The sequence below is a fragment of the Hordeum vulgare genome, chromosome 5H (assembly GCF_904849725.1).
Source record: "Hordeum vulgare subsp. vulgare chromosome 5H, MorexV3_pseudomolecules_assembly, whole genome shotgun sequence".
Taxonomy (NCBI): Eukaryota; Viridiplantae; Streptophyta; class Magnoliopsida; order Poales; family Poaceae; genus Hordeum; species Hordeum vulgare.
The window spans coordinates 43382333-43407517 of record NC_058522.1 but is presented as its reverse complement, the minus strand read 5'-3'; the positions used below and the strand labels follow the sequence as shown (position 1 = coordinate 43407517).

Below are 25185 nucleotides of genomic sequence, written 5' to 3'. Positions count from 1 at the left end.
TGACAATTCAAGGCATAGTCCATTGTTCAGTTGTGAAGGGGTGTAGCTACTTGTTCTAGGTGAAGCTCAACCTTAACAGGTCTTCATTGAAATGCTGGTATATTAAAACAGTGATTGGAACGAGGGAACATGATGTGCCCTTGAGATCTGGTGGGGGATTGTTGAAATTTGGAGGTGGGCCTTAGGCCCATTAGAGAATTTCAGAAAATCTACAAGGGCCCATGTAGGTGGTGGCATGGCAAGGTGGTGGGAGTTTAGTCCCACCCCGCTAGTGGAGGAGAGTTTGGACCCCTTTATAAGGGTCTCTCTTCCACATGCTATTGGAGAGTGAGAAGAGAAGGTGCCCTCGCGCACTGCTCCTCCGCCGCCCGCCTCGCCACGCCACGCCACGCCTCGCCACGACGCGCCGCGCCGCGGGTTGCGGGAATGAGCCGAGCCGAGCTCATACCTACGCGCTTATTTTTGCCGGTCAGGAACGGAGAATACGTAACGGACAAGGAAACGATCCGAGACGTCGGATCGTGATCGTTACCGACTCGGACTCTTCACCCAGCCGCCTTTATAAGCACGCGATCGCCTACCCTAGCCGTCACGAAATCAGATCACATCTGCCTCACGCGTTCGTTCCTTGAACTGCTGCTGCCGCCGGCGACTCCGTCCCGTTTACCGCGTACACGGTCGACGGGAGAGCAGGCCTCCGAAACCTCGCCTCTCCGGTTCCTGTACGGGAGAGGGGCGATTAGGTTTTTGGGGAGCGATCACGCGACTGCTCGCCTCCGTCCATCTGCTTCGTCTACGTCTGCGTCGCCCTCGTCATCGCCATGTCTTCACCAAGCGAAGCTGATCGTCTCCGCGAGGAAGCCGAGAAGAAGACGGCAGAGGATACTGCCTCTGCCGCCGCTGCTGCTGCTACGGCCAACTGGCCGATTGGAGGGTATGACTCGTTTATCCTCTTGCTCGTATTTATTCTAGCAGTACTACTTGTTTGCATAGATGTATCCACTATATGCGTAGTATGTGCTAGGTTAGCTCAAGATCAGTATGTCATTAGTCTAGTCAATGCCATGCTAGTTATTATTTTGTGGATTAATCTACTCGGAAAATTGTCTATTTACTCAACAATCCAAAAACCTAATGTCTGTAGGAATTTTTCGAGTAATGGTTTTGCTGCTGCACTGAAACCGGATAAGTTTACCGGTACTTTTTTCAAGCGTTGGCAAACGAGAACCACCTTATGGCTCACGGCTATGAACGTGTTCTGGGTAGCCGGTGTCACTCCTACGGAAACTATCACTCCTGAACAGGAGAAGATGTTTAAGGAGGCCACCGTCCTATTCCTTGGAGCAGTCATTAGCGTGATCGGAGATAAGCTGGTTGATGCATATTTACATATGCATGTTGCCAAGGACTTGTGGGAGGCGCTCGAATCTAAATTCGGGGCCACCGATGCTGGGAGTGAGATGTATGTTATGGAGCAGTTCCACGATTACAAGATGGTTGACAACCGTTCTGTATTGGAACAAGCTCATGAGATAATATGCATAGCTAAGGAACTTGAGGTTCTTAAGTGCAATTTGCCGGGCAAGTTTGTCGCGGGCTGTATAATTGCTAAGCTCCCTAATTCCTGGAGGAACTTTGCTACTACTCTGAAACATCAGAGGCGTGAGTTCTCAGTAGAGGACATCATCGGCCATCTGAGTGTTGAGCAGAACTCGAGAGCAAAGGACTCCAATGGAAAAGCGGTGGAAAGCTCTTCTGCTGCCAATATGGTACATCAGAGGAACTTCAATTCTCACAAGCCCAAGGGAAAGAACTCTGTCCAACAGAATACCGACTTCAAGAAGAAGGGGAAGAAGCCCTTCAAGAAGAATAAGAAGGGAGATGGCTGCTATACTTGTGGTTCAGAGGAACATTGGGCGAACAAATGTCCAAACAAGTACAAGAAGCCGGCGCAGGACTCCAAGTCTGCAAACATGATTGTGGGCAACAATGAAAGTGGTGCATCTGGGTACGGTAATTTACTTACTGTATTTACAGTTTGTCAGTCCACCGATTGGTGGGTGGACACGGGTGCAAATATTCATGTGTGTGCTGACTTGTCATTGTTCTCTTCTTATCAGGCCACCGGTCGCGGGTCCGTATTGATGGGGAATGGCGCGAGTGCTTCTGTTCTTGGTGTTGGCACGGTCGATCTGAAGTTTACTTCGGGAAGGATCGTGCAGCTGAAGAACGTGCAGCATGTCCCCGCCATCAAGAAGAATCTCGTTAGTGGCTCCCTTCTGTGTAGAGAAGGGTTTAAGTTGGTGTTCGAGTCTAATAAAGTAGTAGTTACGAAATATGGACTTTTCGTTGGAAAAGGTTATGAATGCGGAGGTCTGTTCCGCCTTTCTCTAGCAGATTTTTGTAATAAAGTCGTGAACAATATTCATTCGAGTGTTAATGAATCTGAAGTTTGGCATTCACGTCTTTGTCACATAAGTTTCGGTGTTATGTCGCGGCTAGCAAAACTGAATTTAATCCCAACTTTCACTTTAGCCAAAGGTTCTAAGTGCCACTCGTGTGTGCAAGCAAAGCAACCTCGCAAGCCTCACAAGGCTGCAGAGGAGAGACACTTGGCACCATTAGAACTCATACATTCTGATCTTTGTGAGATGAATGGTGTGTTGACTAAAGGTGGAAAGAAATACTTCATGACATTGATAGATGATTCCACTAGATTTTGCTATGTGTATCTGTTAAATACTAAAGATGAGGCTCTACACTACTTTAAAATCTATAAGGCAGAAGTTGAGAATCAACTTGAAAAGAAAATTAAACGAGTCCGGTCTGATCGTGGTGGAGAGTACTTCTCAAACGAATTTGATTCATTTTGTGCGGAACACGGCATTATTCATGAGAGGACGCCTCCCTATTCACCCCAGTCAAACGGGGTTGCCGAGCGGAAAAACCGTACTCTAACTGATTTGGTTAACGCCATGTTAGATACATCGGGTTTATCCAAGGCATGGTGGGGGGAGGCTATATTGACCGCGTGTCATGTCCTGAATAAAGTTCCTACAAAAGATAATGAGGTCACTCCCTACGAGGAGTGGTCAAAGAGAAGGACGGCACTCTCGTACTTACGTACTTGGGGCTGCTTGGCGAAAGTCAATGTACCGATTCCCAAGAAGCGTAAGCTTGGACCAAAGACTGTGGATTGCGTTAATTTGGGATACGCTAAGAATAGCGTAGGCTATAGATTTCTAGTAGTGAAATCTGAGGTACCTGACGTGAAGGTCGGTACAATAATGGAGTCGAGGGATGCTACATTCTTTGAGGATATATTTCCCATGAGAGATATGCAAAGCACTTCTAGACAGGAATCTGAGATAACTCCTGAGCCTGCCATTCCTATGGAATATTATGAACAAACACATGATGAAAATCCTGAGGAGGATGACGAGGAAGCCCGTGGTAGGGGCAAGAGACAAAGGACTGCAAAAACCTTTGGTGATGATTTCTTCGTATACCTCGTGGATGATAATCCCACTTCTATTTCAGAAGCGTATGCTTCTCCAGATGCTGATTACTGGAAAGCTGCGGTCCGTAGCGAGATGGATTCCATCATGGCTAACGGGACATGGGAAATTACTGATCGTCCCTATGGTTGCAAACCATTGGGATGCAAGTGGGTGTTCAAAAAGAAGCTTAGGCCCGATGGTACGATTGAAAAGTACAAGGCTAGGCTTGTGGCCAAGGGCTATGCCCAGAAAGAAGAGGAAGATTTCTTCGATACTTATTCACCTGTCGCTAGACTGACCACCATTAGAGTACTTCTCTCATTGGCGGCCTCTCATGGTCTTCTCGTTCATCAAATGGACGTTAAGACGGCTTTCCTGAATGGAGAGCTAAATGAGGAAATCTATATGCAACAGCCAGATGGCTTTGTGATAGAAGGTCAGGAAGGAAAGGTGTGTAAGTTGCTGAAATCTTTATATGGTCTGAGACAAGCACCTAAGCAATGGCATGAGAAGTTTAATACAACTCTGACATCTGTTGGCTTCGTTGTTAATGAAGCTGACAAATGTGTATACTATCGCCATGGTGGGGGCGAAGGAGTTATATTGTGCTTGTATGTTGATGACATACTGATATTTGGAACCAACCTCAAAGTAATTGAGGAGGTTAAGTCTTTTCTGTCTCAAAACTTTGAGATGAAGGACCTTGGGGTGGCTGATGTTATCTTGAACATCAAGCTGTTGAGAGATGATGAGGGTGGGATTACACTTCTGCAATCCCACTATGTTGACAAGATTTTGAGTCGCTTTGGATATTCAGACTGCAAGATTTGTCAAACACCATATGATCCTAGTGTGCTTATTCGAAAGTTTAAAGGCACAGCTATAGATCAATTGAGATTCTCTCAAATTATCGGTTCACTTATGTACCTAGCTAGCGCAACGAGGCCTGACATCGCGTTTGCTGTGAGCAAACTTAGCCGGTTTGTTGCAAACCCGGGCGATGTTCATTGGCGAGCTGTTGAAAGAATTATGCGCTACTTGAAAGGTACTGTCAACCACGGGCTTCACTATACGGGATTCCCATCGGTACTTGAAGGGTATAGTGACGCGAATTGGATCTCTGATGCTGATGAGATGAAGGCCACTACTGGGTATATGTTTACTCTTGGGGGTGGTGCTGTTTCCTGGAAGTCTTGCAAGCAAACGATCTTAACAAGATCGACAATGGAAGCAGAATTAACAGCATTGGACACATCTGGTGTCGAAGCAGAATTTCTTCGAGATCTTTTGATGGACTTACCTGTGGTTGAGAAGCCGGTTCCGGCTATCCTTATGAACTGCGATAATCAGACGGTTATTGTTAAAGTGAAGAGTTCAAAGGACAATATGAAGTCCAACAAACATATAAGAATGAGATTGAAGTCTGTCAGACGTTTGAGAAACTCCGGAGTGATAGCGTTGGATTATATCCAAACGGCTAAGAATCTGGCAGATCCCTTTACTAAAGGGCTATCACGTGTTGTGATAGATAGTGCATCGAGGGAGATGGGTATGAGACCCACATGAGTTGCCATGGTAGTAACCTAACCTATATGATCGGAGATCCCGTGAAGTAGGACCTGGGAAAACAAGCCAGTGGTGAACTGAGGAGAGTAACTTTACTAACTCACTCCGTTGGAGATGCAATACTCTCGGATACTGTATGGTAGGATGACTACTGTCTTAATGTGTTCTAAAGCTTATATGTAAGCAAGATGCTGTCCTACAGAGCGATCTTTGGAGGAACACACCTATATGAGCTTGACTGCTGGTCACAGTCTATGAGATTTGGGTGATCTCTAGTAAACTCATGAATAGGCCAGGAGTGTGACTAATATGCTCCACCCGAGGGGTCACCTTCGGCAGCCTAGTACTAGTAAGACTTGTGGTGAAGCTCCTTTACGCCAAACTGACAATTCAAGGCATAGTCCATTGTTCAGTTGTGAAGGGGTGTAGCTACTTGTTCTAGGTGAAGCTCAACCTTAACAGGTCTTCATTGAAATGCTGGTATATTAAAACAGTGATTGGAACGAGGGAACATGATGTGCCCTTGAGATCTGGTGGGGGATTGTTGAAATTTGGAGGTGGGCCTTAGGCCCATTAGAGAATTTCAGAAAATCTACAAGGGCCCATGTAGGTGGTGGCATGGCAAGGTGGTGGGAGTTTAGTCCCACCCCGCTAGTGGAGGAGAGTTTGGACCCCTTTATAAGGGTCTCTCTTCCACATGCTATTGGAGAGTGAGAAGAGAAGGTGCCCTCGCGCACTCCTCCTCCGCCGCCCGCCTCGCCACGCCACGCCTCGTCACGACGCGCCGCGCCGCGGGTTGCGGGAATGAGCCGAGCCGAGCTCATACCTACGCGCTTATTTTTGCCGGTCAGGAACGGAGAATACGTAACGGACAAGGAAACGATCCGAGACGTCGGATCGTGATCGTTACCGACTCGGACTCTTCACCCAGCCGCCTTTATAAGCACGCGATCGCCTACCCTAGCCGTCACGAAATCAGATCACATCTGCCTCACGCGTTCGTTCCTTGAACTGCTGCTGCCGCCGGCGACTCCGTCCCGTTTACCGCGTACACGGTCGACGGGAGAGCAGGCCTCCGAAACCTCGCCTCTCCGGTTCCTGTACGGGAGAGGGGCGATTAGGTTTTTGGGGAGCGATCACGCGACTGCTCGCCTCCGTCCATCTGCTTCGTCTACGTCTGCGTCGCCCTCGTCATCGCCATGTCTTCACCAAGCGAAGCTGATCGTCTCCGCGAGGAAGCCGAGAAGAAGACGGCAGAGGATACTGCCTCTGCCGCCGCTGCTGCTGCTACGGCCAACTGGCCGATTGGAGGGTATGACTCGTTTATCCTCTTGCTCGTATTTATTCTAGCAGTACTACTTGTTTGCATAGATGTATCCACTATATGCGTAGTATGTGCTAGGTTAGCTCAAGATCAGTATGTCATTAGTCTAGTCAATGCCATGCTAGTTATTATTTTGTGGATTAATCTACTCGGAAAATTGTCTATTTACTCAACAATCCAAAAACCTAATGTCTGTAGGAATTTTTCGAGTAATGGTTTTGCTGCTGCACTGAAACCGGATAAGTTTACCGGTACTTTTTTCAAGCGTTGGCAAACGAGAACCACCTTATGGCTCACGGCTATGAACGTGTTCTGGGTAGCCGGTGTCACTCCTACGGAAACTATCACTCCTGAACAGGAGAAGATGTTTAAGGAGGCCACCGTCCTATTCCTTGGAGCAGTCATTAGCGTGATCGGAGATAAGCTGGTTGATGCATATTTACATATGCATGTTGCCAAGGACTTGTGGGAGGCGCTCGAATCTAAATTCGGGGCCACCGATGCTGGGAGTGAGATGTATGTTATGGAGCAGTTCCACGATTACAAGATGGTTGACAACCGTTCTGTATTGGAACAAGCTCATGAGATAATATGCATAGCTAAGGAACTTGAGGTTCTTAAGTGCAATTTGCCGGGCAAGTTTGTCGCGGGCTGTATAATTGCTAAGCTCCCTAATTCCTGGAGGAACTTTGCTACTACTCTGAAACATCAGAGGCGTGAGTTCTCAGTAGAGGACATCATCGGCCATCTGAGTGTTGAGCAGAACTCGAGAGCAAAGGACTCCAATGGAAAAGCGGTGGAAAGCTCTTCTGCTGCCAATATGGTACATCAGAGGAACTTCAATTCTCACAAGCCCAAGGGAAAGAACTCTGTCCAACAGAATACCGACTTCAAGAAGAAGGGGAAGAAGCCCTTCAAGAAGAATAAGAAGGGAGATGGCTGCTATACTTGTGGTTCAGAGGAACATTGGGCGAACAAATGTCCAAACAAGTACAAGAAGCCGGCGCAGGACTCCAAGTCTGCAAACATGATTGTGGGCAACAATGAAAGTGGTGCATCTGGGTACGGTAATTTACTTACTGTATTTACAGTTTGTCAGTCCACCGATTGGTGGGTGGACACGGGTGCAAATATTCATGTGTGTGCTGACTTGTCATTGTTCTCTTCTTATCAGGCCACCGGTCGCGGGTCCGTATTGATGGGGAATGGCGCGAGTGCTTCTGTTCTTGGTGTTGGCACGGTCGATCTGAAGTTTACTTCGGGAAGGATCGTGCAGCTGAAGAACGTGCAGCATGTCCCCGCCATCAAGAAGAATCTCGTTAGTGGCTCCCTTCTGTGTAGAGAAGGGTTTAAGTTGGTGTTCGAGTCTAATAAAGTAGTAGTTACGAAATATGGACTTTTCGTTGGAAAAGGTTATGAATGCGGAGGTCTGTTCCGCCTTTCTCTAGCAGATTTTTGTAATAAAGTCGTGAACAATATTCATTCGAGTGTTAATGAATCTGAAGTTTGGCATTCACGTCTTTGTCACATAAGTTTCGGTGTTATGTCGCGGCTAGCAAAACTGAATTTAATCCCAACTTTCACTTTAGCCAAAGGTTCTAAGTGCCACTCGTGTGTGCAAGCAAAGCAACCTCGCAAGCCTCACAAGGCTGCAGAGGAGAGACACTTGGCACCATTAGAACTCATACATTCTGATCTTTGTGAGATGAATGGTGTGTTGACTAAAGGTGGAAAGAAATACTTCATGACATTGATAGATGATTCCACTAGATTTTGCTATGTGTATCTGTTAAATACTAAAGATGAGGCTCTACACTACTTTAAAATCTATAAGGCAGAAGTTGAGAATCAACTTGAAAAGAAAATTAAACGAGTCCGGTCTGATCGTGGTGGAGAGTACTTCTCAAACGAATTTGATTCATTTTGTGCGGAACACGGCATTATTCATGAGAGGACGCCTCCCTATTCACCCCAGTCAAACGGGGTTGCCGAGCGGAAAAACCGTACTCTAACTGATTTGGTTAACGCCATGTTAGATACATCGGGTTTATCCAAGGCATGGTGGGGGGAGGCTATATTGACCGCGTGTCATGTCCTGAATAAAGTTCCTACAAAAGATAATGAGGTCACTCCCTACGAGGAGTGGTCAAAGAGAAGGACGACACTCTCGTACTTACGTACTTGGGGCTGCTTGGCGAAAGTCAATGTACCGATTCCCAAGAAGCGTAAGCTTGGACCAAAGACTGTGGATTGCGTTAATTTGGGATACGCTAAGAATAGCGTAGGCTATAGATTTCTAGTAGTGAAATCTGAGGTACCTGACGTGAAGGTCGGTACAATAATGGAGTCGAGGGATGCTACATTCTTTGAGGATATATTTCCCATGAGAGATATGCAAAGCACTTCTAGACAGGAATCTGAGATAACTCCTGAGCCTGCCATTCCTATGGAATATTATGAACAAACACATGATGAAAATCCTGAGGAGGATGACGAGGAAGCCCGTGGTAGGGGCAAGAGACAAAGGACTGCAAAAACCTTTGGTGATGATTTCTTCGTATACCTCGTGGATGATAATCCCACTTCTATTTCAGAAGCGTATGCTTCTCCAGATGCTGATTACTGGAAAGCTGCGGTCCGTAGCGAGATGGATTCCATCATGGCTAACGGGACATGGGAAATTACTGATCGTCCCTATGGTTGCAAACCATTGGGATGCAAGTGGGTGTTCAAAAAGAAGCTTAGGCCCGATGGTACGATTGAAAAGTACAAGGCTAGGCTTGTGGCCAAGGGCTATGCCCAGAAAGAAGAGGAAGATTTCTTCGATACTTATTCACCTGTGGCTAGACTGACCACCATTAGAGTACTTCTCTCATTGGCGGCCTCTCATGGTCTTCTCGTTCATCAAATGGACGTTAAGACGGCTTTCCTGAATGGAGAGCTAAATGAGGAAATCTATATGCAACAGCCAGATGGCTTTGTGATAGAAGGTCAGGAAGGAAAGGTGTGTAAGTTGCTGAAATCTTTATATGGTCTGAGACAAGCACCTAAGCAATGGCATGAGAAGTTTAATACAACTCTGACATCTGTTGGCTTCGTTGTTAATGAAGCTGACAAATGTGTATACTATCGCCATGGTGGGGGCGAAGGAGTTATATTGTGCTTGTATGTTGATGACATACTGATATTTGGAACCAACCTCAAAGTAATTGAGGAGGTTAAGTCTTTTCTGTCTCAAAACTTTGAGATGAAGGACCTTGGGGTGGCTGATGTTATCTTGAACATCAAGCTGTTGAAAGATGATGAGGGTGGGATTACACTTCTGCAATCCCACTATGTTGACAAGATTTTGAGTCGCTTTGGATATTCAGACTGCAAGATTTGTCAAACACCATATGATCCTAGTGTGCTTATTCGAAAGTTTAAAGGCACAGCTATAGATCAATTGAGATTCTCTCAAATTATCGGTTCACTTATGTACCTAGCTAGCGCAACGAGGCCTGACATCGCGTTTGCTGTGAGCAAACTTAGCCGGTTTGTTGCAAACCCGGGCGATGTTCATTGGCGAGCTGTTGAAAGAATTATGCGCTACTTGAAAGGTACTGTCAACCACGGGCTTCACTATACGGGATTCCCATCGGTACTTGAAGGGTATAGTGACGCGAATTGGATCTCTGATGCTGATGAGATGAAGGCCACTACTGGGTATATGTTTACTCTTGGGGGTGGTGCTGTTTCCTGGAAGTCTTGCAAGCAAACGATCTTAACAAGATCGACAATGGAAGCAGAATTAACAGCATTGGACACATCTGGTGTCGAAGCAGAATTTCTTCGAGATCTTTTGATGGACTTACCTGTGGTTGAGAAGCCGGTTCCGGCTATCCTTATGAACTGCGATAATCAGACGGTTATTGTTAAAGTGAAGAGTTCAAAGGACAATATGAAGTCCAACAAACATATAAGAATGAGATTGAAGTCTGTCAGACGTTTGAGAAACTCCGGAGTGATAGCGTTGGATTATATCCAAACGGCTAAGAATCTGGCAGATCCCTTTACTAAAGGGCTATCACGTGTTGTGATAGATAGTGCATCGAGGGAGATGGGTATGAGACCCACATGAGTTGCCATGGTAGTAACCTAACCTATATGATCGGAGATCCCGTGAAGTAGGACCTGGGAAAACAAGCCAGTGGTGAACTGAGGAGAGTAACTTTACTAACTCACTCCGTTGGAGATGCAATACTCTCGGATACTGTATGGTAGGATGACTACTGTCTTAATGTGTTCTAAAGCTTATATGTAAGCAAGATGCTGTCCTACAGAGCGATCTTTGGAGGAACACACCTATATGAGCTTGACTGCTGGTCACAGTCTATGAGATTTGGGTGATCTCTAGTAAACTCATGAATAGGCCAGGAGTGTGACTAATATGCTCCACCCGAGGGGTCACCTTCGGCAGCCTAGTACTAGTAAGACTTGTGGTGAAGCTCCTTTACGCCAAACTGACAATTCAAGGCATAGTCCATTGTTCAGTTGTGAAGGGGTGTAGCTACTTGTTCTAGGTGAAGCTCAACCTTAACAGGTCTTCATTGAAATGCTGGTATATTAAAACAGTGATTGGAACGAGGGAACATGATGTGCCCTTGAGATCTGGTGGGGGATTGTTGAAATTTGGAGGTGGGCCTTAGGCCCATTAGAGAATTTCAGAAAATCTACAAGGGCCCATGTAGGTGGTGGCATGGCAAGGTGGTGGGAGTTTAGTCCCACCCCGCTAGTGGAGGAGAGTTTGGACCCCTTTATAAGGGTCTCTCTTCCACATGCTATTGGAGAGTGAGAAGAGAAGGTGCCCTCGCGCACTGCTCCTCCGCCGCCCGCCTCGCCACGCCACGCCACGCCTCGCCACGACGCGCCGCGCCGCGGGTTGCGGGAATGAGCCGAGCCGAGCTCATACCTACGCGCTTATTTTTGCCGGTCAGGAACGGAGAATACGTAACGGACAAGGAAACGATCCGAGACAAGCACGCGATCGCCTACCCTAGCCGTCACGAAATCAGATCACATCTGCCTCACGCGTTCGTTCCTTGAACTGCTGCTGCCGCCGGCGACTCCGTCCCGTTTACCGCGTACACGGTCGACGGGAGAGCAGGCCTCCGAAACCTCGCCTCTCCGGTTCCTGTACGGGAGAGGGGCGATTAGGTTTTTGGGGAGCGATCACGCGACTGCTCGCCTCCGTCCATCTGCTTCGTCTACGTCTGCGTCGCCCTCGTCATCGCCATGTCTTCACCAAGCGAAGCTGATCGTCTCCGCGAGGAAGCCGAGAAGAAGACGGCAGAGGATACTGCCTCTGCCGCCGCTGCTGCTGCTACGGCCAACTGGCCGATTGGAGGGTATGACTCGTTTATCCTCTTGCTCGTATTTATTCTAGCAGTACTACTTGTTTGCATAGATGTATCCACTATATGCGTAGTATGTGCTAGGTTAGCTCAAGATCAGTATGTCATTAGTCTAGTCAATGCCATGCTAGTTATTATTTTGTGGATTAATCTACTCGGAAAATTGTCTATTTACTCAACAGATGAAACCCATGTGCAGCGAAAACTTGGTCTCTCGAAAAAAATACCTAGGCTTGATTGATTCAAGGAGGAAGACCCAACAGCATGATGCAGCTGCAGACAGTCTATCATAAAAACCACCCGACCCATCCTGAAACTTTCTGCAAGATTAATGGCTTTCAATAACGCTAGAGTTTCTGCATGGAGTGCTTTGCCGTAGCTTGCTTTTGGTTCTTCTTTTGTTGTTCCTTATTTCCTTTCTACTCGTATGTGGTCTGTGTGCTACTTTATGTAGCCGTTGCGTCTGTATGTCAATCTTGGGTTATGAAAATGAAAATTGTTCAGGCCGCCTTTTGCCCGCCGTAGCACCGTAAAAAAAAGAGAGAAAAAAAACGGAGGAGGAAGCAATGCTGTTTTGAAACGGAGCCAGGAAATTTCTACGGAAAACACACCGTGGCCCCTACACGAAAGATCTAAATTTTGTGGACAGGGAGCACGCCGGAGCGGATTCCGGCCACTTGGCTTGCAAGTAGGCTCCTGAGATCTTTTTTCGCGCGGAGAAGTGAAACACATGGACAGCGCCGCCGGGACAGCGACCTCCCCGTCCCCTCCACCCTCCGCTATAAACCCTCCCCCCCTTGCCGCCTCCATCTCCACCACCGCTCCTGCTCCCAAGCTTCATTTTTTTTGCGATTCACCTGCTCCCAGCTCCCGCTGCTCCGGTGCAATAGTGATTCTTTGCCCGTGTGAGCAGCGCTGCTATCAGGGGTGGGAAGCAGAGCGGCTGTTTAGAGAAATGGAGTGCAGCGGCGACGAGGTGGTGGAGCTGAGCTGTGCCCGCGCCGGCGGCGGCGGCGGCGGTGGAGATCCCGGGGAGTACGCCGCGGTGCTGAAGAGGAAGCTGCAACTGTACTGCGCCGCCGTGGCCAAGACCATGGTACGGTCAATTTCTTTCTTGTCTGACTGAGTTTTAGGTCGATCTGAGGCGTTTCATAAAGCTCTGCTGATCCCACCGCGGATCCCTCTTAGAGGAGCTGTCCGGCACTTTCTTGTTTAGAAGAAAACACCGCACGGATCTGCTTCGGTCCTCTGAGTTCTGATGAGCAACCTGACCAGTCCAATTCCCAAGCACAATTGCCTTAGCAGCCCAATTGCTGCTGTACTAATACGCTAGATACGTTATTAGTATAATTTACATGAAAATGGTACCAGCTGAGTATTATTTTATGGCCAGGAGGCCCTCACGAAACAAAAATGGTAATGATGCGCCTTTTATTCCTGAAGGAAGGCAAGGGGAGAGGAATCCTTGTTTCCTGGATCCTCAGGGGAATCTTGGTGCATAGGATAGGATCACAGATGGTTTAGTGTGACATACTGACATGTGACATGTAATCTGTTTCTAGGAGGGTAGCTGCCTTGTTTGAACCACATAGACAGATAATGAGTATATTCTGATGGAATATGGTCGACCATAGATGACTATAATTAAATGATTTGATCTTGTCGGAGAGTCTGAAACAATTGGTTTCTCCAATCTTTTTCATATCTCATATGAAAAAGTATGTTCTGATATTTTTCCTGAGAGTGACACGCAAGCACGTAACGACATAATTCACGTAACGACATAATTCTTTGCTTTAATCCTCCTACGCCGTTCAATTCACCCTTTGTGCCCGTTCGTAGCCGAGTGTAGATGAGTCGCTGAATCAATCGTCCCCTGTTTTCTACTTTTCATATCCCAAATCAGCGTTTCTCTTATCCACACTTACCCATTGATTCGATTGAAACCTAAAGTTTATTGTAATCGGTAACCGTTCGGGTGATATGTGTGATTTTGCATTGCTCATCAATCAAATTAGATTTTGCAGTGTGCTCTGCCAAATGCCATCTAAGTGTGATGTCCGTAAGCTAATTTTGCCTGTAATTTGATTTCAGGAAGCTAAACCTATAGAATCTTCTTTGAGTGGCCTCAACTCACAAGCTTCGGACACTTCGCCATTGGTTTCTCAAGCTTCTTTTGATGGTATGTATGAATGAACTTTGATATTCACAATTTCACATTCATTTAAGTCCATCAAGTAACTTCGCAACAGGAAGTGATCAAAAGGCAGTAATTGACAAAGTACAGTTTAGGGACAGTATCCTGCAGTTCTGCTAGAGTGAATGTTATATATCAAATCCACCTCTGAACATTAGGTATCTTTTTATTTGGTGCTCTCTAGCTTCTAGCACTCTTGGATCAGTAGAAGAGGCAAATGTCGCCAGCAGTTTCTGTAGAATAGGTTAACTGTTGTCCAGAGAATCCAGCAAAATGGGGAGAAATTTTCACTCTGGATTTGGCAATATGGTGCTATGTTGACAAGATGATAAAAGGATATTTTGATCCTACTTCATCGATGCTGAATACTGGCAATTGCATCAGAGAAGCATTCTAGTTGACACCAGTTTGCATTCTGACCATGTCTAGTGTCTAGACATATTTCCACATCATAGTATCTGTTTTAGAAGAGCACCTACAAGCGTGATACGGAACTAGGCATTTTTTGTAACACTAGAACATCTAAGTTTTGTGTGCTATCCCCATTAAAGCCTTTTTGTTTCTTTACTTCTATCCATAGGTGATGGTACTGTTGTTCAAGGAAAGCCAGCTAATAGTTGTACATCAAAGGAGCAGTCAGATGATGACGGGGATCTTGAGGAAAATACAGACCCTGCCAATGCCAAGCGCGTGAAGAGGTACTGCAGACTTTCTCATCACCATTATCTTCAACATGCAGTACAAAGCATCAACTTTGATCATAATTATAAGTTTCTAATGGTACCACGCGAACATTATGTTCTGCTGTCACCAGAAATTGTCATCCAGAAATACCTGCTTTCACCTTTTGGCAATAATATTCAGTTATCTAGTTGGAAACAAATACTTGGTAGTAATGGGGCAAGAAATTAGTTTATCTTGCAAGGATATAATATATCTCAATCTCTTTCCTTGCCCTGCCAGTTGAATGGTTGAGGACAGCTGAAAAGGTAGAGGGTACCATAGAGGATCCAATCCCTCCAAACATATATGCTTGTGTTTTTTCATATTTGTACCAGATTATTTTTTACACACCCAACATATTTCACTATAAAAACAAGAAATGTCCTTGTTTTCTAAATGTAAACCAATCCCACCAAAGTCCCAAAAAGCAGGATGCTGTAGTTTCGTACGTGGTTATTTTCAAGTAAATTCCTTACCATTGTGCCATGTTGGGAAACTAGTACAATGTTTGCCATGCTGAATTTTCTCTGTTTTAATTCTATGATCAGGATGCTGTCAAATCGAGAATCTGCCAGGAGGTCAAGGAAAAGGAAGCAAGCCCACCAAAGTGATATAGAATCACAGGTTTGAAATTGTTACTAACGATGTTTGAAACTCAACTGAAGTTAAGCCAGCCATGCTAATTACTGCACTATCATCTAGGTTACCCAGTTAAGAGCTGAGAATGCATCTTTGCTAAACCGCCTGACTGACATGACTCAGAAATACAAGGAAGCTTCCCTTGGCAACAGGAATCTTACAGTTGATATTGAGACTATGAGGAGAAAGGTATATCCTTTTCTTGATAACTCTTAACTGCATCCTGCAATCTGCTGTGACTATTTGAAGGGCTGTGCTAGTGAATCTGTTGATTATAGCCATGGCATAATATTGTGCATCATATGTGTCACTACTTGTTACATTTTTAGGCTCTCCACATACCATGGTTGATGTGCTTTCTTTCCTCTGGAGAACCCATGCATGACAATTAAAGCGATCTGGGATTTGACATTCCTTGTTTAGCATCATTTGTAACCTTTTATTCCTAACTGTACTATTAAAGATTACATTGCCATTTTGGGTTTGAGTTTGCCATTCTCATAAGGAGGCAGGCAGGTACTATCCTCTTCCATTAGTGAAAAAGGAGTAGTTTAGTTCTATGTTTCACTCTCTCTTCTATTCTTTTAATTTTTTGGTGTCAAGAATAACAATGTTTTCTTACAGGTGTGGGTGTTGTAAAAACGAAACAAAATATAAAAAAGCGCTCATACCATGTTGCAATGCTCAGAGAGTGTGTCTCATTAAGCCTGTGGTTTTGGTCCTTATGGGAGGGTGTTCTGTCTCATACCGCACCTGAGGAGTCCAAACAGGCACAATCATACATACATTTGTTAATGCTTGTGTGTGAGTACATGCCAAACTCTGTATTTATGTCTTGGTAAAGGTGTTTTTAGAACATCAATTTTACAGCGATTACTTGTTGTCTTTTCTTTGCAAACACTAGGCATATAATTTCAGTATTGTATTCACAAACATGTATGTACAGAACCTATGTTTTTTTAAAACAGACCTATATGTATAAACTACTTTTTTTTTCTTTCCAAAACATTGGCTGTAGCTAATACTTAGATTCTACAAAAATAGTCTAGATGAGGTGTATAAACATTGGCTGTATAAATTGTTTTTTTCTTTCCAAAACGTTGGCAGTAGCTAATACTTGGATTCTACTCCCTCTGTACCTAATTATCGTAGTTGGGGAACTAGTCTAGTTCTCCCCAACTACGATTATTTAGGTACAGAGTGAGTACAAAAGTAGTCTACATGAGATGCAGCTTGCTTTACATTATCTGAAACAGGGTCTATAAACAAAGTATTACTAGTGCCATATTTTTGTTTTCTTTTCTATGTTAACAAAGTACTTGTGTTCAGGTGAATATAGCTGAAGAAGCTGTCAGGAGAGTAACTGGAGCAAGCTTGATGTTCTCCACTACATCAAACAACGTGCCCACGGCTTCATGTGTGTCTGTTGCAGCTTCTGCTGATGCTGCTCCCACTGAGGAAAGCATGAGCCATTTCCTCCAGGGTTTACTTGAAGATGATCTGATCAAACATGACCTCTCAGAGGTAGCAACCCCTTTGCCCAGTGGGGAAGAGATGGACTCAAGGCCAGCCTCTCTTCGACGCGTCGCGAGCCTGGAGAACCTGCAGAAGAGGATCCATAGAGATTCAGTGCACTCCGAGGACACATCGATTTTTTCGGACGATGAAGTCCCTGCCAAAGCCCAGTAACTGGATTGTACAATGCTCCAGTGGGCTAAGTTTTGTCGTAAAATATGGAGGCTGTGGCGTCCGTGTATATCTGGATGCTGAACTTTGTGTATACTATTTTGAAGGTAAATAACCTGCACTTCAGTCTTCTGATCCTGCTTCTCAGCCTTGTGAATATCATGCATCAGCAGATATGTATTGCACATGTCTGTGATGAGCAGAACTCTGTTTTCTGTTTCAATGATCTCTAATGGTCATGGTACTGAGGAATTGTGCCTAAATTTTGAAAGGGCTGCTGAACTCTCACTGGACTCATTATATGTGGGGAACTATTTGATCAGATCATGCCATAATTGTATGACAAATACAGTGATTTTTGGTGCCATAATTTCAGTTTCCACACCAAACGAACATAACAAAAACAAACATAAACTGAAAGTCGGATTTGTATTATGGCATACAGCACTGTATTTCAATTACCTTCAAAATAGTTTACACGTTGAAGTCCAGTGACAGTCCAGTAAATTTTGGTGTGCAAACTGAAAGTCGATTTGTATTATGGCATACAACACTGTATTTCAATTACCAAAATGCTCTAAGTTGTGTAATTTTACTCCAAGTTGGCCCATGGGCCTTAAGAAGTGAGAAACACCGCGGCCCATAGAGAAGAGAATTTTGTTTCCCTTTTTCATTGTTCTTTCCTGAAAGTCTTTTCTGAAAATAGGGATGAATAGGCCCGCGTCAATGAGTCCATTCTCTCGTACAACTATCCTAAACAGATGGTGAACTGATCTATGCAGGATATACAGAAGATGGCGTAAAATAATATCCCTTTTTAACATTGACATAAAGCTTGTTTTGCTAAATATCCCATGAGAACCATGATGTGTGGGACTGTTCTTCTGTGATTTTGACAAGTTGTCTTTGCACTTTTTGTAGCATAGGGGGGATAACTTATTCTTCTGTACTTCCAATGGAAAGTTAGGAGGATGACCAAGTGGATAGACTAGTTAATTGAAGAGATAATGGCAGCAAAGCGCACCGTGTTTTGGATCAAACATGTTGCCTTGATCTTGGGCAGAACTCCTTGTTGCTATGCCCAGACCTGATATGTATATATGCATGCTTATCCATGGTCCTTTGCATCACACATCTTACTGAAAAAGGCCCCTGACTGGATCAAAATGCCACTAACACTATACTTGCTTTCATCTTTTGTACTAATATACATACATACCCAAAAGGTAAGGACACTGAACTTGTCTGCAGATTAACGGTATGCACTTGGCATGCGAAAGCTTTGATTGTATCGCACGATCACTTGATTCCCGTGTGCTATATATCTTTGCCCAAAAAGATTGTTCTGATTCAGACCAGCACTTCTCTTGGCTCTTGCCTTTTGCATATTTTTTTCGTACGTTGTTTATTGCTTACAGCTCTCCTCCTCCTGTATTGTGACCAGACAGGTGCAGTCAAATACTGATTTCCTTTTCACCGCTTTACGGGCGCGAGGTTACGATGGATGGCCAACTTAGTTCACACAAAAAGTAAGCATCTTGTATGTATGTATGTGTGAGTGTCCTGGTTCTGGAACCAATGACGAGGTGAGCTGAATTTCCGAGCTACCTCGTTTGTCACTACTGGTTGTTGCATTCCCTGATGTCCAGGTCAGGTCACATTAGTTTTGCACAAAGAAGTGGCAATTTGCATCTCCTGAGAGTAACAACTTCGGCAATTTGCAGGATGCAACACCATTTTTTAAGATGTAAAGTGGTTCCCCTGCCCCATTGAGCATAGCAAAGCAACCTAGTGTCCGATACAAAAGCGTAGGAAAGCAGAGTGCTTCCTAGAGAAGTAGTAACAAGCAAGCTAGCCTTGGAACGAACAACTAAGAAATTTCAGCGGGTTATACTTCATTCAGGGGAGCTGGTGATCAGGTGATCTGCACTCTGACATGACTAGTGACACCAAATATGGTTATCTTTTCTTCGTGGGCGAATTATCTCTGCCATTGTTGCATCACACGATGTAGAGACCGGGAAGATAATCTTTCCATTATGTCAAAAAAGAAAGAAAGAAAAGAAAACCCTGAGATTAATTGTCTGTGGTGTCTATGCTCTTACAAGAGAAAAGAAAACTGCATTGCTGCTCTGAAGAAAATAGCTCTCACTTTGATAGCTAATAAGTAGCTGCAAACTAAGGAACCAATCAATCACCTGTTGCTTTACAGAGTGAGCACAAATATCTCCCAACAAGGCCTCTTTATCAGTTGATGCGGCAGGTTGTTTCTAGCTATCTTATACTACCTTCACTTGATTGAGAGTTGATGCTACTGACATCTACTCCGTACCTATATCTATCTATAGTCGCATTCCCTCTGAACATATCATGACGAATCGACGATACCGGGAGACCTGGCAGCTGTTCATAGTCCTGGGAAACAACCAACGGCTGCCATGGACGCAGGCCTCCCTCTCACTTTATTCAGGATAACATATCCTTCAGAAAGTTAATTCACCAGAAATGAAGCTCCCAGAGCCATTGATAGGGACACTCTACTTCTCAGCATCTACTTTTTTTTTTCTCCGCGCTCTTATCTCGTTCAAATTCAAGATTTTTTCTTCTTGGAAATTTATAGGATATAGCCATAGAGGTTGGGTTGTTGGGCTAAAAAATGGCAAGTAGTTTGCTATGCTATGAACATAACGGAGCAGACAGGAGCCCTGGTTTGACGGATCTGAGGCTGAAACATGAGCTATCATTTTTGTGCTAGCAGGCCAGCCACAGGTGAGCCAAACATGTCACTGCTTCTGTGTCTGTCTGTTACTACAGTTTTGTTATCTTGATGGCACTAATCAAAACAAAAGGTGTGCGTGTGTGTCATTCATTGTACATTCACTCATTTGTCAAATTCTATACATGATAACATAACAATTCAGATACCATAAATAGATGTCTCTTGGTGTTGTGAAAAACGACCGAGTGTGCTGATTATTCAGGGGCAGCGGCTAAACCGTCGTGTGAGTGCTGTCAATGTTGTCAAATGATTAAGAGGCTGTCTAATTATAGTAATTAGAAATGCCTGATTTTGACTGTGGTCTTGTTAATTACAGTAGAACTTATTTTTACAAGTAGGAGTATTTCATTAGTTTGTACTCCCTCCGTTTTTAAATATAAGACCTTCTAGTGATTTCACTATAAACTACATACGGATGTATATAGACATATTTAGAGTGTAGATTCATTCATTTTGCTCCGTATGTAGTTCATAGTGAAATCTCTAAAGGTCTTATATTTAGAAACGGAGGGAGTAATATTCTGCCTTTTAATAAACAAAAATGATGTATTGCATATACATGAACATAAACTGTATAATATGGGTAGTATTTTTTTAGAGTTACTATTTACAAAATTTTGGTGAACACCGTGCCTTCATTTTTGAAACTTGATCAGCTGCCTTGCAATTAACTGATATGCAGAAGGTTCATCGCAAAAAAAAAAAACTGATATGCAAAAGGCATAGTAGTATATCTTGATCACATAATTATGGGCTAAATTCTGATTACTCGTCGATTATCATGGGCTCATTCTCATTGATCTACAGTGTGCTGCTTACAGAGCTGAACATAAATAGAACTTTGTTTCAATTTCTTCGATCTTTCATACCGTATTTACTTCCTCAACACATTCAGACTGGTGCCCAAAAAAGTTTACCCTATATTTTCTTGTATGCAAATGGAACTTATATATAGTGTACAGTGTAATATTCAAAACAGAAAACAAGTAAAAAAACAAACAGGCTAGATACACATATATTGACATTTTAGAGTACCTTTTTACACCTCCATTAACTAGCTAAGCAGCAAAACAACTTCTTCTGAACAAGAAAGTTTACTGAACTTGTTGCAAATCTTCACAGCTGTGCCAAGCCCTTACTACATCCCCTAGCTCCACCCTCAGCTGATCCCAACCAAACACTTGAACCTCGCCGCCGTCGCCGTCATCCATCTCCAGCCGCATCTCGACGAGCATTAGTGGCGGCACCAGCTCCGAAATCCCAACCGATATCGCCGGCCTCCCTGGAGGACGGCGCTGGCATCCCACTCCTTTCTTCCCTACCACGACGTACCCGAGCTTCCCGCTCGCCCGGCTGAGCTGCTCCAGCGTCTGCTCCGGCGACGCTGTCGTCATGAACCGCTTCTCCCTGTTCTTGCTCCCGCCGAACAGCCCGGACAGGTCGAGCCCCTGCGACATGGATATGATGTCGAACGCGTTCACCGCCGGCGCCCGGAACGTCAGCGCGCGCTCTGGCTGGCCGTCGAGGAGGCCGTCGAGCTGCGAGTCGAGGCTGAGGGAGCGCTTGACGAACCATGGGTGCGTCGCCGCCAGAGCCTCCACGGAGACGCGGGTCGCCGGGTTCGGGTCGAGCAGGCGGTGCACCAGGCGGCGCGCCGGCGGGGTCACCCACGGCGGGACCTCGTACTCACGGCGGTGCGCCTTCCGGCACATGTCGGGGATGTTCGCGTCGTCGAAGGGCAGGCGTCCGGCGAGGAGGACGAAGAGCATGACGCCGCAGGACCACGCGTCGGCCTTGGCGCCGTCGTATGATGCGTGGCGGAGCACCTCCGGCGCGGCATAGGCCGGCGTGCCGCAGGCGGTGTGGAGGCGGCCGTCGTCCCGAAGCGTGTCTGGGAGCGCCGATAGGCCGAAGTCGGACACCTTAAGGTTGCCGGCGCTGTCGAGGAGGACGTTCTGCGGCTTGACGTCGCGGTGCGTTACGCCGCGCGCGTGGCAGTGTGCGAGCGCCGCCGTGAGCTGCACGAACACGCGCCGCGCGGCCTTCTCCGAGAAGCGGCGGTTTGGTAGGGCGGCGAGCATGGACTGGAGGTCGCCACGGGGGGCTAGCTCCATGACGAGGTAGATCCTGGAGCGGGTGGCGAGCACCTCGTGGAGGCGGAGCACGCCCGGGTGGCGAAGCCGGCGCATGGCCACCACCTCCCGGAGCACGCGAGGCGCCATGCCCTCCATGCCCATCACCTCCGCCTTGTCGATCACCTTCACTGCCACCGGCTCACCGCCAGTGACCGGGTGCGCGAGGTAGACCTTGGCGAACGTGCCGCGACCGAGCAGTCGCCCGAGCTCGTACTTGCCCAGCAGTGGCGTGCCCTTGCTCTTCTTGCTCTTGCCGTTCATGGCGACTGCGTACGAGCACTGACGACGTTCGTACCTACGTGCAGCTAGCCGGAAATCCAAAAACACCTCAGTTCCTCAAGGTTAGAGATGCCACCGTGTACGTAGCATTAGGTGGTGGTGTTGGCTTGTTATATGGCTGAGTTGGCTGGCTGTGCAATTGGTTAGTCGTTTACTAGGGTTTAGGGCTTTCGTTAACCATGGTTAGTGCCAACTTCAATCTACGTGGGTTAGTATATTATATATATCTCTTCTTTTGTAAGGTCCTTTTACGCCATTATTAATAGTTTACTTTTTTTCCGGGTAATTAATACTTCATCCGTTTCAAAATTCATGCTCCGATGACATATTTGCAAAAAGGTCTTCCAGGTTTTCGGGAAAACCCGCGCTCCCTCTCTCCTTTCTTCAGCGTGAAGCATCTTCCTTCCCCCCTTTCCCCTTTCCGCCACCCCCGTCCACGGCCAACTCCGGCCAGATCCCGTCCAACTCCGGCCAATCCCTCTCCTACAGACCTTTGCTGGCACCCCCTCCTTCCCCTACCTCTGTCCAGTCCCTGCCCTGCCCGTCAATTCGCAGTGCCCACTACAAACCATGGCCACCGTCGACGCTCACAAATGCCTACTTTCTCACCACGAATTACATAGAGGAAGGAGAAAATTTCAATCTTTGCGATGGCGCGGTGGCGCGGTAGCGCGTGGTGGCGATGCACGGAGACCCAGTGCCGACATGGCCGTCCAGGAGGCCGCGACCCTCACTGAGGACGGCGAGCAGACCACGGGTCCATGGACGCCGGACGCATGACGTCGTGGATGGGCTGCCGAGCACAGCTTCTACTCCCACGAGGTGCGCATTCGGGCGCTCGATCTGGAGTGCATGGCGATGGCGTGGACGCCTCCTTCGTGGTCGCCATGACGAGGGAAGGTGGCAGCGACACAGTTGCTTGAGCTCCCCTTCCTCGCCCCAGCTCCTGAGCCCGATTTCTCGTCTCCCCTGAGTTTGTTGCCCTGCCCCATCTCCCCCCGAGCTTTGCTGGAGACAATTTTTGCCACTGCCGCTGCTCTGCTGCTCAATGTTACCGAATGCATTGTGCCGCTGTTGTGGTGCTCAATGTTACCGAATGTGCTACTGAATGTTTCTTCTTTCGCATTTCAGTTCACTCCTACACTTCCCTCCGTCCCGAAATTCACGCCCTCCGTAATTAATACTCCCTCCGTCCCGAAATTCATGCCCCGATGGCATATTTGCAAAAAGGTCCTCCAGGTTTTCCCGACACAACCCGTGCTCCCTCTCTCCTTTCTTCAGCGTGAAGCATCTCCCTTCCCCCCTTTCCCTTTCCGCCACCCCCGTCCACGGCCAACTCCGGCCAGATCCCGTCCAACTCCAGCCAATCCCTCCCGTACAGGCCTTTGCTGGCACCCCTCCTTCCCCTACCTCTTTCCAGTCCCTGCCCTGCTCGTCGATTCGCAGCGCCCACTACAAACCATGGCCACCTTCGATGCTCACAAGTGCTGACTTTCTCACGATGGATTGCATAGGGGAAGGACACGAGTCCATGGACGCCGGACGCATGACGTCGTGGATGGGCTGCCGAGCACCGCTTCTACTCCCACGAGGTGCGCGTTCGGGCGCTCGATCTGGAGTGCATGGCAATGGCATGGATGCCTCCTTCGTAGTCGCCACGACAAGGGAAGGTGACGGCAGCATAGTAGCTTGAGCTTCCCTTCCCCGACTTAGCTCTTGAGCCCGATTTCTCGTCTCCCCTGAGGTTGTTGCCCCGCCCCATCTTCTCCCCGAGCTTTGTTGGAGACGATTTTTGCCACTGCCGCTGCTCCGCTGCTCATTGTTACCGAATGTGTTGTGTTGCTGTTGTGCTGCTCAATGTTACTGAATGTGCCACTGAATGTTTCTTCTTTCGCATTTCAGTTCACTCCTACACTTTAGGTTTAATTTAGGTTTGGTTTCATCCCCCACTTTATTTATGATGTTGATTATGATGGAATGATGTTGATTATGATGGATGATAATTGTCACAATTTTCAGTTTGTATAACTGGAGTACTGCAGAAGTGTATTCTCCATTTTGAAACTGAAAATAAACCATGAAATAATATGTTAAAACTGAAAATTTGCGAGAGCTTTAACCCTAACTATATGCACTACAAAACTGTATGCGCTGTTGAAACTTAGAATTTGAAACTAGAATAAAAATTTCTTTGTCACTCTGAAGCTTTGACTAGAATAAAATAAGTTTTATCACTGTCAAACTATCGAAATGGCCATCAAGCAATGAAATTTGGCCAATATGTTTATGCTTGCATGGGGATCATCTTGTATTGCTCTACATCTGCTTTTAAGGTGTTGTTTTAGTTTTAGAGATTCAGAACTTTGCCGCCTACCTCTATCTCCATTTGTTTATTAACTTGAATTCATCCATTGATGTTGTATTCTGGTGTGAAGATCCAACATTTCTTGACTGACCAACTCTTATTACTTCAACCATTGTTGTTGTATGCTAGTGTCAAGATCCAACATTTCTTAATTGATCAACTCTTATTAGTTCCCCATTTTTGATCCACATACATGCTCACGCGGTGCACCTAGATTCCTGTTCTGGCTATACATGTCGATGACACTGCCATGATCCCTTGGTTATTCATGCACAGAAATGGTGTGTGGCGCCTCAATCCCCAACAGGAAGGGCAGAAAGCGTCGGAGAATCGTACATGTGGTCAAATGTTGAGTTGAATGTTGAGCTGCTATGTGTGAACTTGGGTAACATAAAGAAATAAAAGAAGGCCCGCGGTTATTATCATTTGTATCTGATGTGTGTAACATCCTGCTGTGCTGTGATGTTGCATGAACCAAAGTAACCAGGTTTGATAAAATGATCTCCAGCACGATAATTTGGAACACTACAGTAACATATGGTTTACAAACCGAAATTTGGTAATTTTATAAACTTTGCATAATTCTTGTTGTGAACAAC

At 46.1% G+C, this 25185-nt stretch overlaps 2 protein-coding genes across 8 annotated transcripts; one reads left to right on the top strand and one right to left on the bottom strand.

The window, feature by feature from the left end:
- Positions 1 to 12498: 12498 nt before the first annotated feature.
- Positions 12499 to 19113, top strand: LOC123452809 (light-inducible protein CPRF2-like). Of its 7 annotated transcripts, none has more exons than XR_006632659.1 (8): positions 12499 to 12879; positions 13878 to 13965; positions 14561 to 14678; positions 15252 to 15327; positions 15406 to 15531; positions 16672 to 17135; positions 18473 to 18557; positions 18753 to 19113. XR_006632659.1 is itself a non-coding variant. In XM_045129530.1 (6 exons), the coding sequence occupies exons 1-6, from the start codon at positions 12514 to 12516 to the stop codon at positions 17029 to 17031; spliced, it is 1134 nt and encodes a 377-aa protein (XP_044985465.1). In that variant the 5' UTR covers positions 12499 to 12513; the 3' UTR covers positions 17032 to 17299. The 7 variants fall into 7 exon arrangements, 1 of the variants encoding a protein (XP_044985465.1); XR_006632658.1 differs by having other exon boundaries at positions 18473 to 18614; XR_006632657.1 differs by having other exon boundaries at positions 18473 to 18677.
- Positions 19114 to 20715: 1602 nt separating this feature from the next.
- On the bottom strand, positions 20716 to 22738 carry LOC123452808 (CBL-interacting protein kinase 4-like). Its single transcript, XM_045129529.1, has one exon. The coding sequence runs from the start codon at positions 22201 to 22203 to the stop codon at positions 20902 to 20904; it is 1302 nt and encodes a 433-aa protein (XP_044985464.1). The 5' UTR covers positions 22204 to 22738; the 3' UTR covers positions 20716 to 20901.
- Between the last annotated feature and the right edge of the window lie 2447 nt (positions 22739 to 25185).

Coding starts and splice junctions, on each gene's coding strand:
- LOC123452809 (XM_045129530.1), top strand. CDS start 12,514: ATGGACAGCGCCGCCGGGACAGCGACCTCCCCGTCCCCTCCACCCTCC. Junction 15,328..15,405: donor AAAGTGATATAGAATCACAG/GTTTGAAATTGT, acceptor ACTATCATCTAG/GTTACCCAGTTAAGAGCTGA. Junction 15,532..16,671: donor TTGAGACTATGAGGAGAAAG/GTATATCCTTTT, acceptor ACTTGTGTTCAG/GTGAATATAGCTGAAGAAGC.
- LOC123452808 (XM_045129529.1), bottom strand. CDS start 22,203: ATGAACGGCAAGAGCAAGAAGAGCAAGGGCACGCCACTGCTGGGCAAG.